A 19,277-nucleotide genomic window follows, 5' to 3' on the forward strand; every position below is an offset into this window, starting at 1 on the left:
TCCAAAGGCACAAACAGCAGTTAGATAACTCTGCCCTGCTGAAAACCAGTGGAATTGCGGATACCCAGCTGGCAGTTAGAAGCACCACTGATTTAATTATTAGTATGTCTGAGCTGTACCAACACCGACGTGACTGGAGTCCAAGTCCCCGCATGCTCCCTTAGCCCTGGGTGCCTCAACACTGTAATGGTTTCTGACATTAAGCACCTAAACAATATTAATTCATTAATTTCCTTCACTAGCTTTGGATTTGGCAATGCCTCATTTGGATAAAATGCTTCTTACACCATACATACATGATTGCACTAATATCATGCGTGTACATTATTTTTTTGTATGAGAAATATAATTAAAAAGTTTTCTATAAAAAAGCTAACAGCATGCAATACTGTTGCTGCCTAATGTCTGTAACAAAAATACAGCGAGTGTCCCTGTGACAGGTACTGTAGGTGGAAAACAGTTCTTGCCCTAAGAGACTGATAATATAGTGATGTCAGACAAGAGGGAAGCCCATAATAGCAGAATAGGCGAAGTCCTGACTTCTAACCAGCTCCATTTCAAATACTGTAGTAGAGATGACCAGGTGGTATCTGAAAGTCTAAGCCTGTTGGACAAGGTAGATTTATTTGGTCTCTGGAAATATTAAGTCATCAATAGGTAAGTCCAAATGGAGTGTTGCTGGGTATGCATGTTGGGCAGGGGAAATATGTTGAGGCTTGCAAGGTTTGTTAGATCCCGTGCAATGTTGTGTACCCACAGCTGCTACAAACTCATGTAGGAATGATTGTTATCAACTGTTTTGTTGGAGACCTTTTTAGTGAACTAAAAAGATATATTAAAATTTTAATCCTAAAGAAGAATGGAAAGGGACAGCTAGACTCTTTAAGACTTGCCTTTTATAATTCTGTTATCTGACTGGTGTTTGTACATTTGTCTTCCTTTTCAAAATTTCCTTTGAAGATATCTCGCCTCTGGGATCTGACAACACTTCTTTGTGACTATGAGAGCTTTAAGTCAGTACAGCATGTTTGCCATCTCCCTGATGTTAGCTTCGGAAAACTGTGTGAACAAAGTCAATCTCCTGAGCAGCTCCTTCATGCTATTGAACTGAGCAATCAAGTTGTGACCAATGTCTTGAATTACAGAAGAATCTCCCAAGAGCTTAAAAATACATTGATTGGGGATGCCACAAACATCCAGACACAAACAGAGTGGTAAGGTTCTCCCTCTGAGTTAGATTCCTTTATATTCTATTTATGAAATGATGAAATGGCTTCTTGTCTTCTTTTCATATTCCCAATTTTGTTGATTGTTTTGTTTTTCCAATTTAGGTTTCAAGAAAATGTACCGGAAATTGCCTTTTTTCAAGAGATTCCTCAGTATATGAATACTTTGAATTCCGTGTTGAATATCACTGAGAATTTAACAGATTCTAGCACGCAAGGTAGCTTTCTGTATTTACTTTACAATGTTGGTAAACATCGTCACTAGCGCTGTATTTTCAACTGGAAATCCCAAGACTTGCTTAGCTTCCAAGAAGTTATATTAATGAAATCACCATGTCCTTAGGTTTGTTCACCTGGGGTAATTCTAGAGCATATTCTAGACTACTCTATGTTTTATGTGCAGCCCAAGTAGTCCTATGTGCTGACAGTTCCAAGTCTTTGTATTTGAGTAACTTCTGCTATCACTAGACCTGGCAACTTCAGCCCACAAATCAGATGTTAAACCCTAGGAAATGCGTCTGTATTTTGCAAGTTTTTTTTCTCATCATCAGTGATGTACCACACTTCCAGACTTAACCTAAAGTCCCATCTGTGTGCTTGAGATTGCTGTATGTCTGGAGAAAGCTGTTACATCAATTGTTCTTTGATTGTTCTTTACAGAAAAGTTAAGAGATGTGTTAAAAAATGTGGACCAGCTTAAAGAGGATCTCAAAAACACAACAGGAATGTCTACAGCCAGTATTGATGCTCTTCTAGAAGCATCTCTCCCAGAAAACAGCAGTCAGGTAAGTTTGCTGTCATCCTGGTGGGATATCTTGTTGCTTTCTACCTCTCAGACCATTAAAACCAGAATTTGTTAGCGAATGAGCTAAGCAGATCACTGCGTGTGTGACAGCACAGAGAGAGGTAGATGATCCCACAGGGACAGGCAGCATGGCATGTTATGGATCCAAACAGCCATCAGAAATGCAGTAAGGGTGATATTTGATGTTAGTTCAGCCACTGGAGACCAAGAGCCATATAGTGGTTGCTCTGAGACGTATCAAGGGCACAGTTCACTGTAACAGGCTAATGAGGACCAAGTGGTGTCCTCGGTAGAGTCCTCAGTGCTGAGGAGTTGTTGCAGCCCAGATGGAAAAGCAGACTTCTAACCACCTGAGAGCATGCAGGGTCCCAAAAATAGCCTCCCATAACAAGAGGTGAGCCTGCCTGTGCAAGCAAAGCTCCAGATGCTTTTCCCTTTCCCAACCGTCTTGTCTGCACCGAGCCCCAAAGAGGGGCTCTTTTCCAAATTTCACGTGCATCAATCAATGGGAAATTGAAGCCACAAAAGCTTTTATTACTGTGCCAGCTCAGCAGTAAAACACAACCCTCAGGTTTTGTCCCTTGCAGTGGGAGTAATGGGTAGGCATTTTCTGGTTCTTGTGGAAAGCACAACAGCAAGGCAAGACTAATTCATGCGTGCCAGAGCTAGCAGTCTACCCCCCTAACAAATCTTTTCTTCTGTTGTGCAAACAGCTCATTTCTCAGATCCTCCAGCTGGAGTCCTGTAGCGCCCGTCCTGCTGACCCACAGCTGCAAACAGTAGCGGAGGAGTTCTGCAATCTCTCTCTTTCAGAGAGGACTCGTGAGATGTACATCCTGGGGGTCACCCTGTTACGACACTTAGACATTTACAATTTCTTATACAAGGTTAGTGCTGGATTTGTAGAGTGCTTTCTATAGTCTTTGCCACGCGTAGTGGCTGAAAGGTCATAAAATATCATTGCAGTGGCCAGAAGCTATACTGATTTACACAAGCCAAAGATCAGGCTTTGCTCGTGCAGTAATTTTTATTGCATATCCATGCTGTGACAGTGTGGCTATAAACGAGGATCCCAGCTGGTGTAAACCAGCAAACCTCATTTTAAGGCACTGGACCTACTCTAAATGCCTCCCTATCTGCTAGTATCTTTTATATGCTGTCACAACCTCTTGAACATCCCCAGCTGAGGTCAGCCTTCACAAAAGTAAGGCACTGGGCTACATTTTTTTATTCCTTGGAAAGGAAAGCCCTGGAAAAAGTCCTTTAAAGTACATTTTCCCAGTCTAGTTGGTACTGCCAAGTTATTAAATTATTCAAATATCCCATGCACACAACTATATAAACGGCATGTAAAAATACCATTCATGGAGACGTGTGTATTGAATACATATTTAAAAATGCTACAGCAGTGATCCTGGGGGAAAAAAGTTATTAAACGAGAATTTCAATAAATTTGGCTCAGGTGAAAAGTCACTTGTAGTGTTTGACATCTGTGTTGTGTGAAATGCTACCTCTTAGAGACTTAAACTATATCTCAGCCAATATCTGATAGACATTTCCTAACTGTAGGTGTTTGGAAATATGCCCTGGTCGGAATATGTAATATTCAGGGTAGTGGTTTTCAAAAGCATTTGGGGATTTAGGAATACAAATCCCATTCATTTCCCATGGGACATCCTCTCCCTAAGCCTCCTAATGGTTTTTAAAATCCCATAGTCTTTGTCTTAAAATTAATACAATATGGATGTGTGCATGCATGTGCACACAGATTCCTTCCTGCTAATGATAATTGATTTCCTTCCTGCCTCTCGCAGGTGTTTTTCCCTAAGGAACTGCAGAAACCCATGGACATGATGTTAGACCTTCTGACAAAAATGAAATATTTCAGACACCAGGTTGAATCTGGTGTTGAACCATTGCTACAAGCTATTCATTCATTGAAAAAGCTCCGGGAGTCTAGAAATGTGCCACTGACTAAGGTACGTGTAGTCTGCATGTGCTTTGGAGGCAAAACACCACTGGAACAGTTCCCACAGGAATTTTTTACCCTAGAAGTCAAAGGTGCATTAAGTCATTGATTACTGATTCTCTTTAGAAGCAGCAGTGTTCTAAGAAGAATCTCTATCAAAGTTGTATGTTGCCCTCCTGGGAGAGCTTTGATTTGGAGCAGTGGGCTCATCATGTGCTCATGACGGGGGGGACATTGGGAACATCTGCTGTGGGAGGGACACTAGGAACAAAAATGCTGGGAATGAACAGCTGTCTTGAAGGAGTATAGACTTCCAACAAAATGCTGGAAGGGGTCAGCTTGTGGAAACAGCTGGAGAACAAGGCTTATCCAAAACCACATAAATCAGCAGCAAAACTTTGCTCTAGCTTTAGTGTGCATCAGGTCACACAGAAAGCCTCAAGGTTGCCCAAAACATTCAGTACAAACCCAATCCTGCTCTGACAGCTTCAGTAACTTCAGGTTGCACTAACTTCATCCAGCACTGGATCCAATCCCTCTCTGATCCACAGATCACAGGCATGATTTCTGGTAATCACACAGTGTAGACATTTCCCACATTGGATCTTGTACCTGGAAATGAATTTACCACCTCTGTCATAGCAGATGTTAGCTGAAAAAGCATGGCAAGTCACTCTTTTTTTTTGTAGAGACAAACTTCTCATAAGAAAGCAATATAGAAATGTTCAATCCTTGCCTTCTAATTCTGTTTTTTCCCTTTTTCTCTCAGAATGGGGTGCTTCTAGCATGCAGGATTTATTTGTATTTTATCTCTCCTGCAGGCATTATTTAAACCAGACAACTTTAGGACAACACATGGCACATTTAAGTCCATGTCAAAAGTTCTCTGCAACCAGCAGATCACACCCCTGTTTTTTGAGTCCTTACTTCCAGATTTTGGAGACCATGTAAGCAACAGTTCTTCTCTGGAGGATATCCATGTCCAAAAGATGATAAGGAAATATGGGATTCCTCCTGACTCCAGTAAGTCTGACTCTTCCTTAAGGCAAAAAACATTTCAGAGCCAAACTCTACTGTTTCCAGAGAGATCCAGTGCTGAGCTGTCCCTCTGTATGTCTCTGGGGGGCTGTAAGTGCTCATGATTTATGGAGCTGAAGATCTGCATTGCCCTAATTATCAGCGGTTGATTTCCATAAATGTTAAAAGGAAAACAGCCTGTGTAGCAGAGCAGTGCTTGATGCTGTGCTGTTTCCCATTTGTTGCTGATCTGGTCTTAGGGCTTGACAGGTCACTGCTTTTCCTTGATGTGTAGTTTTTCTGACTGTACTGACATTATTAGCTCCTATGAGTTCAACAGAACTTAATTTAACCTTCAAGCAGAGAATCTAGGCTCGAACACTGAGACTTTTGTTGTCTTGAGTTCAGCAACAGGAGGTTTTGGGGCTGGATTGCTTTTGTCAAGACACATTAAATCAGTCAGTGAAGAGGGCCCTGAAGTCTTTCACTGGACACAGCAACAAACTGGGCAGATGGGGAAAAAAATACACTGGTAGGTTTCTCAGGAAAAAGCAATTTGTTTGCCTTTCTCCCCTTGCAGCACCGTTTTGCTTATCCTTTTACCTGGACCTGGTCAAGACCCCAAGTGGAGCTTTAATCTGGTCTTTTTTAAAACCAATGGTGCTTGGGAAGATCCTTTATACACCAGATACCATAGAAACTCGAGCAATCATGGAAAAGGTATGGCTCTGTTTACACTACATCAAGATACACCCACTTAAAAGGATTTTAATTTATCTAGCATGGGCTTGTTTCTTTGAGAAGCAGAAGTCTATTTTCTGACTGTTTGCAGTATTAGTCAAATTACCTTTTCCTAGTTGCATTGCTGGTCATATGAGTCATCTTTTGTCTTTGAATGCATCTTACCTCTGAAATATTGCAGTTTGTCTAATATTTATAATACTATTTTTTAAGGCCTTCAGCTTATAAGGTTTTACCTCCATATTTTCAGCCAGTAACAGAGTGATGTCTCCCAGGACAGATGCTATAACCAGTGCTTGTTCACAAGCAGCCCAGTAGTAGAAGGAATGCTGATATCCAAGGCATGCTCCAAACGTCCCATATGAGGCCATACTTTTAAGTATTTGCATCCCAATTCAATGTGTTAAGGGGCATTTTGCCAAGCAGTGACAGGGTGCTAAGAAAAATCCTAAGGAAACCAAAGTTGGTCTCAGCTGTTTTATTGACTTGTTTATTTTTAAAAAGCTTTAAGGTAAATGAATAAATGAATCGCTACATGGTGTGGGTTTTTTATAGTCTAGTGCAACCCTGAAGCAGATGGCTGATCTAGCCCTGAAGTCCCAGGAGTGGTTGGACAAGTCTCCTGTCATAATGAATTCACTGGCTAAGCTAAACCAGACAGTTCCAATGATCAAGGTATGAGATCCGACCTCTCCCGTCTCTCTCGCGGGAGGGAATTGGGGGGGTGGATTTCTGCCCTGAGGTAAACTGGGGTTCCACAGACCTCAGGGACATCTTAAGTCAGCTGGGGAAACCCTTCTCAGGCTTTTTTGTGCCAGACTCCACAGTTTCTGTGCCTGCCTGTTCCTGTAACAGAAATACTCCTGACGCACCTTCCCATCTAAATCCTCTTTCTGAAATGACCTGTTTGTAATATGCCCCCTGACACTGGCCGTGCTGGGGCCTGCTGGAGGGCGAAGATGAGCGAGGAACACTCTTCAGTTTGTAAATTAACTTTCTGCTTGATGGAGTGATCCAGCCAGCCAAGACCAGGCAAGAAATGACTTTTTCAGAAAATGAAACAGTATCTATAATAAGCATGTAGCTCTGGGTACACACATAAGAGCTATAAGATGTCTTTGTATCTCAGTGAAAGTAAATAAAATTTCTTTTTCCCTTCTTAAGGAGCCTAGCCTTGCTTGGATACAGAAAGCAGTAGGCTGTAATGTTTCGCATACTTGCTTCCCATTCTCTGCAGTATAATTTGTCTCCTTTTCTTACAAAACTATGAAAATTAGATGTCTGGAACCCTAACGTATTAGAAGTTAATTTTGGTGGATGGAATTCATTGTAATTTTGATGGCACTGAGAGAAAATTCAGAGTAGAATATGCAAAAGTGAAATGAAATATTCTCTGCTGGCTGCACTCGTTGGTGGAATAATAAACTATTTAGCAAAAAAAAAATCTGTCTACCGGTCTTCAAGCTAAACTTTGGTCACCTACCCATTGTTCTCTGGCTGTGTTCACAGGACTTAAAACACAGGTGAAATGTACTGCACTTTTAGAATAACAAAGGTTTTCTATGAATTTTCTATGGGACTCTGGTTCCTGGTAGAGAGACAAGAGACATCCTCTCTTGACTTCAAGAAACATTAGCCTGGACTCATAGGGTTCTGTATGATGTTTTTCATGGCTAACATTTCCCCATCCTGATAAATAGAGTGAAATATGGAAGGTCAGGAAAAGACTAGGGGAGAGTTGTACAAATGCACAGTGAAGGCAGCTGGTTTGTTGTATTTTAGAAATACATTGAATAAGATCAAGGGGCCTCTGGTCAAACTGATGCTTTTTCTTCTTTCTTGTTAACAGAACGCCCTGCAGAATCCCTTTGTTCAGGTTTTTATCAAGTTGATGGTGAATTTGGATGCAGCTGAACTGCTGAGTCAAATAAATGAACTGGGTAAGTTGGTCTGCATGTGCTGTCCTCTTATTTGTAGCTTGAGGTCTGGGAGCTCCAGAGTCACCAAACTGTAAGCCATCCTCTGGTACTGCTGTCTGGCCAGTATCGGATGCTTTAATGCAAGGCAATCTCAACTGTGACTCAAAAACCTAGTCGTCTGTGGGAAAAGGCTCTTGGAAAGCAAAAGGCTTGTATGAAGAGATGTATCTGGTGAGCGTTGAAGGGATAGTAGGATGGGAATCTCTGCAGCTGAGTGTGGCCACTGGAGGACACTGTTTAGCCATAATTATCACTTCAAATCAGCTACCTGAGGCTCTACTGGTAAATGTTGAGGTGAGCTCACTTGCATCGCATCAGGGTTCAACTTAAAAGTTTTCCAGAGCAGAAAAGCAAGGGATCAGATACAGGTACCCAGGCTGATGAAGCCAGAGGCATCATTACAGGAGATGCTCTGCTGGAATTTGCTGTTCTCTGGTGGTCTTGCATGGTCTTTCAAGGTGAGAGTTGCTGGTCTGCACCGTGGGAATCACCAGCTAGCAGTGGTGGAGGATGCATCCCGTTAGTGCACGGTGCGATGAGCACAGTCTTTCCTAGCTGGTCTTATTGTTCCTACCTGCTTTTTCAATGAGTGGCCATACATATCAACATAAATCTGGGTTGTGACAGCAAAACCCAGCATAAACCATGAGTGGTTGTCATTTGTTGTAGTCAGGATATTTACATACTGTTTGTGATGACCTCTGTGTAATTTCACAAGTAGCATCGCCTGTCTTTACTCCCCATAAAATCATCGTGCCTGCAGCAGCTGTTCCATATTAGTTACACTGCATTATGCAGTCACCTTTTACAAAAGCCAAGAAACAGCAGCCTCTTTATTAAACCGCATTATCAGGTTTAGTACACACATCAGCACAACAGACATAACTTCTCCTTGATGTGCTTGGATAAAGCACATTCTCCCCTGAGACAGAGCAGCTCAACAGACAAGTTGATTACATCAAAACCTGTAAGATGTGGAATGAATGGCGAGCATCATGTGCGAGTCTAAAACCTCAGCAGGTTAGTAGCAACTTCTGATTTGGGATGGCTGTCACATCCCATTGCTGGCATCCTCCCAAAGGTGAACTCACAAGTGTATTACAAATGATTAACATAAAAATTGGGTCAACAACATACCTTCATTGTGCTGCTAAGTGCAGAAATGTATTTTACACTTAATGTTTAGTATGATGGCTTGCTTTCTTCTTTTCTGTTGTCATTGTTAGTGTAAAGAGCAGAATGATGTGTTGGATTTTTTACTCCGTGTAGTGATGCTACTGGTTTTGTTTGTGTTTCTTTTCAGATGATATTCGTCTGGAATTACAGGACAATGCTGACATCGTCGATCAGCTGAATACATTAGCTACCCTTGCTGTAAATGTGTCCTCCTGTGTCTCATTTCATCGCGTTCGGGCAGTCAAGAGCTTGGAGGAAATGGAGAAGATGGCTAAAGAGCTCTTTCTGAAGAATGAGCTTTTTGCAAGTACGTGACAGTCTTCTGTCTCCCTGTGAATTAAAATTGGCCTCCTTCAGGGTGGGAGTCCGGCATAAAAAGTCTGACTTTCCAACAGCAACTGTCGTGGTCACAGCTCCCACCACACAGTGATCAGTTCTGAGCCAGTGTCTGCGGGACACACACACTGGGACCTCCTTATGGCAGTGGTTTACACTCTCCTTTTTGTGTGTCCTCCTCTCTTACACCTCTGCTGTCTGTATAGAAATTCTTTGGTCAACTAGTGTCTTCTCTTGGTTAATTCTGAGTTTGAACAAAATTTCACTGCACTTAGGATAACTTCATGACAACTGCCTTCTTTCAGGCTCCCCTAGGAAAAGTTGCTTTAACTGAGAAAGAGATCATGGAATCCTAGAATCATTTAGGTTGGAAAAGATTTTTAAGATCAAGTCCAAATATGAGACAGTTCAATTTATTAGAAGGTCATTAGAAGGTCTTGAGATGTTCCAGCCAAACACTGTGATATTGTATTAGGTCTTCTCGGTCACATATTTCACATTTCTGGGATTGGATTGTAGCCTCAGATCAGACTACAGAGAGGGGTGGGAGCAGTAGAGAATAGGAACTTATGTTAAATTTGAGTGTCTTAATTTTTAATAATACCACCAGACATTTTAAAGGAAAAGAAGTCCTGTCTGTCAAACTGTACCTACAGCATGCCATTTCCTAACAGGAACTTGCAAAGCTTTTATATTCTTAGACATCTCAGCTTTGCAGGAATTTGTGTGGGCGCAAAAATATGTTTATAGGTCATGAACAATTTTCAACGCTGTGTTCCTGAGATTTGTATGTTACAGCATCACTGTGTGAGCTGTATTGATAAGAGAACCTTTGGGCACGTTCATGAGAGGTTTGTGTGCTGTGTGATGTACCCAACAGATGTGTGGCAGTTCATGTTAACAGCAAGATTTTTCTAAATACAGCTGGCTATTTTGAGAGCCTTTGGTTTTTGAGTGCTCAGTGGGAAAAGATTTAAAGGCTTTGGGGGTGTATTTTGGGGGTGTATTTCACACTTGGAATCATTGGTCACGTTTGCAAGTTTGAGTAGCTGCAGTGATGTATAGTTTCCGCTTCCAGACCCTCAATAAGCAGCCTACCCATCTGAGCATTATTTGTGCAGCAACGAAATGAAATGATGGATTGTAATGTAGAAAAGGCTTATAAAAATGAGGAATTCCTACGTATCTGTGTGTACTGCTCCCATGCTATCCACTCTGAAGGGAAAGCCTTTTTTTCCTTTCTCTTCCAAGGTATCATTTTCAAGCTGCCTTCGAGCCAGAGCAGCCCTGGGGACTTGGCCCTCCCTCCCGTGCTCAACTACACCATCCGCATGAGCAGCCGGATCACGCAAACCACCAACAGGATCAGGGAGCGCATCTGGACGGTGGGGCCGCACAACTCCACCTCGCAGAGCCAGATTTACAGCCGGGCATTTATTTATATCCAGGACAGCATCGAAAGAGCCATTATTGAGCTACAGACTGGCAAGAATCCAGAGGAAATAGCTGTTCAGGTCCAGGCCATGCCTTACCCCTGCTACAATAAGGATATGTAAGTTCGTGCGGCTTTTGTCTTCGTGCTTTGTGTAAGCTCATCTTGTCTGATTGCTGGAGTCCGTCAGCTGCACTGGTCTCCTTAATTTGATGTTCACGTGGCATAGAAATAATTTCATTTTGTGGGTGGGGTTTTTTTGTTTGTTTGTTTGTTTTTTCATGAGTCTGAACAAAATTTGGACCCTAGTACAAATTATCTCTGTTTACTTTGCTCAATCTTTTGTTTTCAGTGGTCCGTATGTACCTGAATTGTCACAGTAACTATAGGTTTTACAGCAGGTAAAATTCTCTGTCCCTTTTTTTACCACACATAGTAGAACTGAGACTGGGGTTGGAAGGACTTGGGTTGCATATGAGTGTTGGCTTGTTCTGCAGGTGTTTACATGCAGACAATGCAGCAGAATTTAGAAAATTTATTTATTGGGCAAAAAGTCCCTAGGTTTATGAGCTTTGTTCCTAGAGATTGCTATCCAGCTGTGGTATTTGTTTTTCATTCCAGTGATTCTAGCTCATGTTCAGTGTATAGTGAATAGCTCTAAATACAGGTGCTTCTCAGATGCTTTAAGAAGGATAAGAGGGAAGATGAAATTATACCATTCATCTCTGCAATAATGAGGCAGGACAGAGAAGCTTTTGATGCGCTGGGTTGCCGGAGTTAACAGCCTGTTGTATAGAGCAGTGCAGCATGAACCGTGTGTGGACCAGCATTAAGTTTCGAATGGTGAAGCAGATCAGAAAGTTTTGGATCATCTTCCATTCCTCTCATTTTGAGCCAGATCTGCAGCTAATATAAACTACATTTCTGCCAAATGCGATGGAGAGAAGCAAATCTCTCACAGCTGAGGACCTGCCCCTTCTGGCAAGGCAATTTTGATCTACGTTGGAAAGCTGGCAATATAGTATGTCCTCAGAATTATTACCCTGATCACAGCTGGTGGCCAAAGTGAGTGGAAAACATACAGGGAAGGGATTTCAGTGTCCATCAGAAAGCACTGAAGGATGTTCAACAAATAGTATTGGTAGGTTGGATGGTCCCTCCGCCCTGACATGAAGGTCTCCTTTGGACCAAGAGTACAGACTAGACCTAGGAGCTCTTTCTGTTGAAAAGCTTGCGTGTCTCCCGCTTGAGCTAGAAGATTTCTGGGAGCTATAGCTATAGGACCTCTAGCAGACCTATTAACCTCCTGTCACTCAAGAGAGCTGGGGACCTGTTCTCTCTTCTCGAGGTAGCAGCATGCAAAATGCCTGCAAGCATGCAGGCAATAAGCATTCAAACCAAGTGTCGACTTCTTACAGCAAATATGTTGGATTAATGCTGAGAGAGAGTTTTGTACCACAATTAACTGGATGCTGGAGGTGTTTTTTTACAGCGTTAGCTGCTCTTTCTCTTGTTCTTGAGCTGCTGAGAAAACCACTTGCCTTCGGGTTTCCCTCTTCACCCCAGGTTCAGAGGGATATGAGGTTGCTCAATTATTAAAATACCTAAAGGCTACATCCAGTAGACATCATCATATAATGGTTGTATATTGATTGTTATTGCATAGTTACCATCCTGTAGGGAAATGGAGGAAATACATAGACCAGTACACAGAAGGTGTTGAGAATTTTTAGTAGCCTAGAGATCATGCATAAGGTGGTAGCCAAAAGAAACCCTAAATAACAAAGAGGTAGTAGAGCTACTAAAATGTGCTTTCATTGTTCTTTATATATATGGCTTCATTTGCATGGAAGCATGCCCTGAAACTGCTGGTTTGTGGGAAAATTTCAGCGTTACATGTAAGAAATTTTAAAAACAGATGTAGTCATATTAATTTCTTCCTGTTATTGCACATTAAATTTTACCTAGGAATAACACTTTTTAAACCAGGTTTAGAAATGATGGAGGAAAGCATAGCCCTGTAGATACAACAGAGTGAAACTCCCGCTAAATAAGTTTGCTTTTCATCACAAAAGGAGAAATTTTGCATTGGCCATTGTTGTCTTTGCACACATTTGGCACGGGAGGAAGGCTTTAACCGAAGTGAGGTGCCAAAAATTGTGAAGCCCATGTTGCAGACCTCGATCTGCGATTCCTCTCCTGTGGGATAATAGGACAGACACTCTGAGGGGAAGTACCTATATCCAAACTCCGGCACTAGGAAATATAACCTGATAACAAAATTTGGCCATTATATTTCTGAACAGAACTGGGGATTATGGCTGGCTGCTGTGATGTTTCAAAATGGGATACACCCCATCAGAGAACCAGGAGATGCCCCTATCTGTGGTGGATCCTGTTCCTGCCAGTGGTGCAAAACTTGCAGAATGCATCTGGAAATCCCTCTGTGATTCAGAAAAAGAAAAAAAGATTTTGAACAGTCAGGAGTCCCATGAATAGAAAATCCAATGCAATGGCAAAATAGCTTTTTTTGTAGTTATTAATTATAGTCCACGTTTTGAAATATAAGCATGTCTTTTCCTGTGCCAAAGTATTATTCTGAAAAATATATTCTGTATAAAGCCTTAATCCCCAGAACATTTTGTATTCAGCTAAAGCTTCTATTTGCCTTTTACAGGTTCTTAACCAGTGTGACCTACTCTCTTCCATTTGCTCTGATGGCTGCCTGGGTGCTGTTTATAGCTGATTTTGTTAAGACACTTGTTCAAGAGAAAGATCTGAGGCTTTATGAGGTACGGTGAAACTTTCTGGGGCGTGCAAAATTATAAACAGATTTTCCTTATTAGTGGGTAGTATGTCTCATGTGCAATATTAAATGGAGCAAAACAAGCATTAAGGCAACTAATATTCCAAATATCTATTGTTTGACCTGCAGTGTTTGAATTCTGACATTGTAACCAAGCTTGAAACCACAGAAATGCAGGGCATGTGCCCTTCAAGTAGCGAGAATATTCCTTTGCAGTTATGAACAGTTGAAACATGGGGACCTCACAAAATTACAAGTTTTCTGAAGATTTAAAGCTCTCTAAAAATTGACTTTGAGTCATACCTGCTGGGGACAAAGACATGAAAAGTGACTTATTTCCTATCCTTGAAGTTATTATACTTAATATTTCAGAAGGTGCTACATATTACATCAGCTCCACTGAAATGAAGTTCTTCATTCAGGTTGCCTATTGGAAAAGAAATGACATTGAGACACAGGGAATTTATTAAATTAACTCAGGTTTTCAGTGTGAACACAATCAACAGAGAGGAGCAGCAAAAAACTTTTGTAAAACTAAGCTTCAGCAAGCAACAAAATCTCGAGCAGATTTGGTTTTTATCCAGTACCATGGAAACAAATACTGATTCACCAAAAACATTTCCAAGAAAGATCACTCTATGAACTGTGATTAGACTGAAAATGAAGCCTGGTGACTAGCTGACAGCCCCTTGCTGTAGTTTAGAAAACCCAGTTTCACTGTCTCTAAGAACCAGGCTGTCAGTCATCTTTTCAGGTGTGTAATAATCAACAAAATGACACCAGCACCTGTAGTTTCTTTTGGATTTAGCAATACAAACTTACAGATTTACAATCCCAAACATACTGTGATACTATGATAAGTCTGTGGGCTAGGTCATCAGCTAATATAGTTTAATATTGCTTCCTCATAACCATGGTAATTTAGACATTATTTTTTGTCTTGGGGGTATGTGAGAAATGGTTTGCTTTCGAAGACACTTAAGAGTTTTTACACTGAAGCCACTGAGTCAATTAGCGTTATTTTTTTTTTAATAACCAAAATACTTTAGAAAAGTAACAAATCTAAGGGCAGAAATGGCTTTGGAGCTTGTGGGCTGTGACACTTCATACTTGCAGATCCTGTCTGTGCTGTTCTTTTGTAATAGACTGCTTTGCAAACCTGGGGCGTTCCAGAAATGTGAGCGCATGGTTTCTCCCTCTTTATCAACATTCAGTACTCTGAAGTATGAAAGAGCCTGTTTTCATTGTATGCCATGTCCAGAAGCTGAAAAAAAAGCAACATTTCAATATCAGCAGAAAGATCTCTTAATAAACGGTTGTATTTGTGATTCTTTTTTTCACCTTTCTCTCTGTAGTACATGAAAATGATGGGTGTTAATGCCAGCAGCCATTTCATCGCCTGGTTCATAGAGTGTGCCATCTTCCTTCTAATTACTGTCACCTTCCTCATCATTATTCTGAAAGTGGGTGACATCCTTCCCAAAGCAAACACAGCGCTGCTGTTCCTGTACTTTATGGACTACAGCCTGTCCATCATAGCCATGAGCTACTTCATCAGTGTTTTCTTCAATAACACCAACATAGCAGCCTTGGTGGGCAGTCTTGTGTACATCCTCACCTTCTTCCCCTTCATTGTGTTGCTCGTCATCGAGAATCATTTGAGCTTCTCTGTGAAGACCCTACTGGTAAGTTCTGCTTTTCAGTAAGAGGACCATGTGTGCACCTTCAAAAAATTTCCACTCTTATTATAACTTGTGTTATAAATATACTTGAGTTTGGTGCCTTTCTGAATTCCATCAGTGAGCGCTGACAGGAGAGTTGGCCATGGCCTGTTTGAGGGAGACCTGGAATTAATTGTGTCCCATGATCCAAAGCAATACTTGTGGAATTCTAGTGAGTTCCCACCTGCCAGCTGAATCAAAGTACGTTGAGCTACATACTTTGCCCTTCTGAGTTGCAAAGCAAAATGGGCTACTTTCAACCACTGTGAAAAATGAGGCTGTCTCAGTAAGGAGTTTAGGTAGCAGGGCTCTGCTCATTGCTGGCTCTGCCCACTCTTTAGTTTCATGTATCTCAAATTCCAAGCCATGGAAGTAGAGGTAAAGCCTTGTTTCTTACCAAGGGTAGAAATAGACAGGTATTAGGTTCCAGAAGGCAGACTTGTTTTCTTTGAGTCACCAGATTCAGGAAAGGACATCTATTAACGCAAGTGGTAAAAATATTAATGACACGGCTGGTAATTCACAAGCACTGCTGTATTTCAAAAGCCTAAAATAGAGCCCTGTATGCAGGAGAAAATTTGGTCCTGGGTGTAGAAGCAAAAGAAAGGTGGGCTCTAAGGAGATGTTACAGCCCATCAGTAGAAGCACTGCCCATCATAAGCCTGGTCCAGTGCTCTTTGTGACTGTTGGGAAAAAAACCCAAACAAACTAAAATCAACCCCATTCATTTTTCTGGCTCCTGGACCAAGCCAATGAGGTACCTGATTGGTTGACTGACTTGATTTCTCTTTCAGACTCATTCATAAGCTCTTTATTTTCAATATGTATGTATATATTTTTTTTATTCCACAGAGTTTGTTGTCTCCAACTGCGTTCAGTTATGCAAGTCAATACATTGCTCGATATGAGGCACAGGGCATAGGTATGTTTATTGTAGACAAAACTAGGCTTTGAGCTCCCATGGCAGTGACATTTCACTAATATGGATTCTGTATTTCTAAATTTCTTTCTGCAGGTCTGCAGTGGGACAACATGTATAAGTCCCCAATGATTGGAGACAACACTTCCTTTGGTTTGATGTGCTGGCTCATTCTGATAGACTCTCTCATTTACTTCATCCTGGGATGGTATATAAGGAATGTTTTCCCAGGTAAGGATATGAAACATCAAAGGCTGATGCTGAACCATCTGTTTTGGAAAACAATGAATTCAACACTGGCTCATTCCATGGTTCAGGCAGTAGAGCAGTCTGCACATGCAGGATACATCTTCTGTTTCTAGGCAGCATGGCTTTGTGGATGTCTGAGAGTGTTAATGAAACTGAAACAGAGTGGAGCAGGGAAGAATTAGGGTTTCTCTGGTTATCACATGGGTAGGTGGGTCTCCTGAAGAAGCTTGAAACCAAGGACATGGTAGGATGTGTTTATGGTCTGGTGGGTGAAAATGAGAACAGAGCATGTTAGTCTGCATTTGTCAGTTGAGTGATTTTGTGTTGCATTACTTATATCATTTGATTTCTGAAAGTAATTCCTGCCTTGGGCAAGAACCAGTACATTTGTCTTTTACTCTTCTTCCCCACCTAATGAAGCAGTCCACTGGCATACAGAAATCTACCCAGTGGAGAATGGAAAGTACTCCTGCCCTCCAGCTCTGAAGTTACTCAGAATAATAAATTAGTGAATGCCTCTTATTTTGTCAATCAGGCAAAGTCTCTACCAAGTATCAGTAGTACATGAGCACATCAAGAGGGGAGAGATCTCTGTGGAGTTTTATTTTTGCAATTTTGAATGCACCCTGATGTTGATACTTCCTCAGAAACAGACACCTGAATGAGATTCCCCTTCTCCTTGCAGGTAGATATGGCATGGCTGCTCCCTGGTATTTCCCGTTGCTTCCATCTTACTGGGTTGAATACAACAGTTACCTCCCCCTCTGGAATGAGAAACGAGGAGGCCTTCTCTTCACCAAGCTGATGTTAAGGAAAGAAGCCACCCTCAACAATAAGATATGTACGTGAATACTGGATGGGGTAGTGTGATACTAACTTATGTTCTAGGTAAAGGAAGCCAAATTTGTACAGGGGCACCATACTGAGAAAGCACATTTCTATATTGATCCTGGTTTGTAGCTCAGGAAAAGCTGGAAGCTGTTACATGAATGGAGATATGGCTTTTAAATTGTACTTGTTCTTCCTGTTTGTGGAAATCCAGTACTGATATTCACATACATATTTGTGTGTGCTGTAGTTCGGCAGTTACCTTAGATGCATATATCCGCTCTACAAAGCTCTGTGTAGGAATACATTTTTGTTTGTGCAAGCAAATAGAGGTTTCCGCTTGGCAAAATGGATGTGTGCTTCTTTGTTCATCTCTTTAAATATTTAGCCTGTGAAATACTGTGTGATCACATATAAAAGCTTGCTGTTTCTACCTCACTGAAAATAACTCGGCAGCTTTCCTGTGTGTCCTCTAATTTTCTGCGCTTGCTTAATATAAATTAAGTTAGGTGCTCCGAAACATCTGAATATGAGACCTTTTCAAAAGTGATTAATGCTTATTGTCAGGAGTTATTAGAAGCGGCAGAAGTAAAAAGGAGAAATCCCATAGAGCTAAAAATGGTACAGACCCTGTGAAATGTTCTCTATGTTCCCAGCTGAAAGGCACCTACTTCTGCTGCATTTTGCTTTTAAAAGCCCTGCTTATCTCTGAGGTGGAAACAGAAGCACAAACGTGTGCTGCAGTGCGTTAACTGTCGTCTGACCCTTCTCTTTGGTGTCAAAGGTGCTCCCCCTCCTCACCTGGAGCCTGAGCCCACGGATCTCACCTTGGGAGTCTCCCTCCGTGGCATAACAAAGGTTTATGGATCCAAAGCTGCAGTGAACAACCTCAGCCTCAACTTCTACGAAGGCAATATCACCTCCCTGCTGGGACACAATGGAGCCGGGAAAACGACGACCATGTGCGTATCCTTTAAAGAAGTTTTTGCCTTTTTATACTGTGGCTGAACAAGAGAGCAAGTGGGGCTGTGTAGTGTTGGGAGACTGAATAATGTGCTTTATTAGGCCAAATCTCTCCTGTAGTTTTATCTTGCTCATGGATGACCTTGCCAGTCCCTTCATCTATTAGAATTAAAGGTTCTTTTCTGCTTAGGAACATGCTTTTTAATCTGGTAGGATACCTGTAACGCACAGCACAGCAGTTGTTCTAGCATTTTGTTCCATGACAGTTTGGTGCCTGGCGTTGGGTTGTTCTGAAAGCCATGGGCAGCTTGTGCACACACCAAAGCAGAAGTGATGTGAGCAAGAAAGCTTAATAAAGGTGTATTTCAGCTGTACAAACTCATGTGTTGGCTGGGCTGGAATGCTAGTGGGTTAATATATCAGCCTTTCAGCCCTTCCAACCTTGCCATTTATAAATTATTATTTGAGTTGTTAGATAATAGCACTAAAACAGACCTGTAGAACTTGACTTCTTCACTGATATATATGTACATCACACTGAAAGCAACATTAAGCTGATAAATAGAAGCCTCAGAAGAGCCAAAACCAGTAAGACAGATGTGTGCTTCATCTCAACTTATTATCAATTCATCTCATATCCTCTTTGCAAAGTGTAGGCAGGGGTGATATACAGAAAAGTATAATGGTTTCTTGAGACTTAGTGCCAGCTTCAGATCCTAAGTAAGGTCACAAGTTACTTCTTCCCTTTTTAATGATGGCTAAAACTCCCAGGGGAGAGAGCAGCTCTGGGAAGGTGAAGGGCAGTCTGAGACACATCTTCTCCCTTTAGTCTCTACAGGACAGCACCAAAAATTACTTATAATGTGCAAGTAGTTATTCTGAGCAGAGGGTGTTTGACTCAGGTCTGCTAGGTATTGCTAGGTAGGTAATTATTCGCTTGAACTAGATGAAAGTGCTGCTGGCTGTGAGGTGTTTTGTCTGGAAGTTCCCCCATTTTTTGTTAATAATGGCAGTGAAATCAGGTTTCCATGCTCTGATGTGATTAGTAAGATGAAGATGTGGTTTTCAGTCTCTGTTGTGGTTAGCAATATGAGGCTGTCTGGGTACGGC

General features: G+C 41.5%; 1 protein-coding gene across 1 annotated transcript in view; it reads left to right on the top strand.

Annotated features, from left to right (window-relative positions):
• The window catches only part of ABCA12 (ATP binding cassette subfamily A member 12), a gene marked incomplete at its 5' end in the record, with an annotated part of 82,030 nt that overhangs the window by 32,842 nt on the left and 29,911 nt on the right, over window positions 1-19,277 (top strand). The window contains 17 exons of the mRNA XM_082055431.1: window positions 961-1,214; window positions 1,332-1,444; window positions 1,887-2,011; window positions 2,745-2,918; window positions 3,846-4,010; window positions 4,822-5,023; window positions 5,598-5,737; window positions 6,314-6,433; window positions 7,608-7,698; window positions 9,041-9,220; window positions 10,501-10,801; window positions 13,359-13,473; window positions 14,843-15,172; window positions 16,061-16,130; window positions 16,224-16,358; window positions 17,062-17,217; window positions 17,989-18,166. Coding sequence (XP_081911557.1) covers window positions 961-1,214; window positions 1,332-1,444; window positions 1,887-2,011; window positions 2,745-2,918; window positions 3,846-4,010; window positions 4,822-5,023; window positions 5,598-5,737; window positions 6,314-6,433; window positions 7,608-7,698; window positions 9,041-9,220; window positions 10,501-10,801; window positions 13,359-13,473; window positions 14,843-15,172; window positions 16,061-16,130; window positions 16,224-16,358; window positions 17,062-17,217; window positions 17,989-18,166 — 2,849 coding nt within the window. The remainder of the gene's footprint in view (window positions 1-960; window positions 1,215-1,331; window positions 1,445-1,886; window positions 2,012-2,744; window positions 2,919-3,845; window positions 4,011-4,821; window positions 5,024-5,597; window positions 5,738-6,313; window positions 6,434-7,607; window positions 7,699-9,040; window positions 9,221-10,500; window positions 10,802-13,358; window positions 13,474-14,842; window positions 15,173-16,060; window positions 16,131-16,223; window positions 16,359-17,061; window positions 17,218-17,988; window positions 18,167-19,277) is intronic.

The sequence above is a fragment of the Streptopelia decaocto genome (genome assembly GCF_964273445.1).
Source record: "Streptopelia decaocto genome assembly, chromosome: 6".
NCBI classification, from domain to species: Eukaryota; Metazoa; Chordata; class Aves; order Columbiformes; family Columbidae; genus Streptopelia; species Streptopelia decaocto.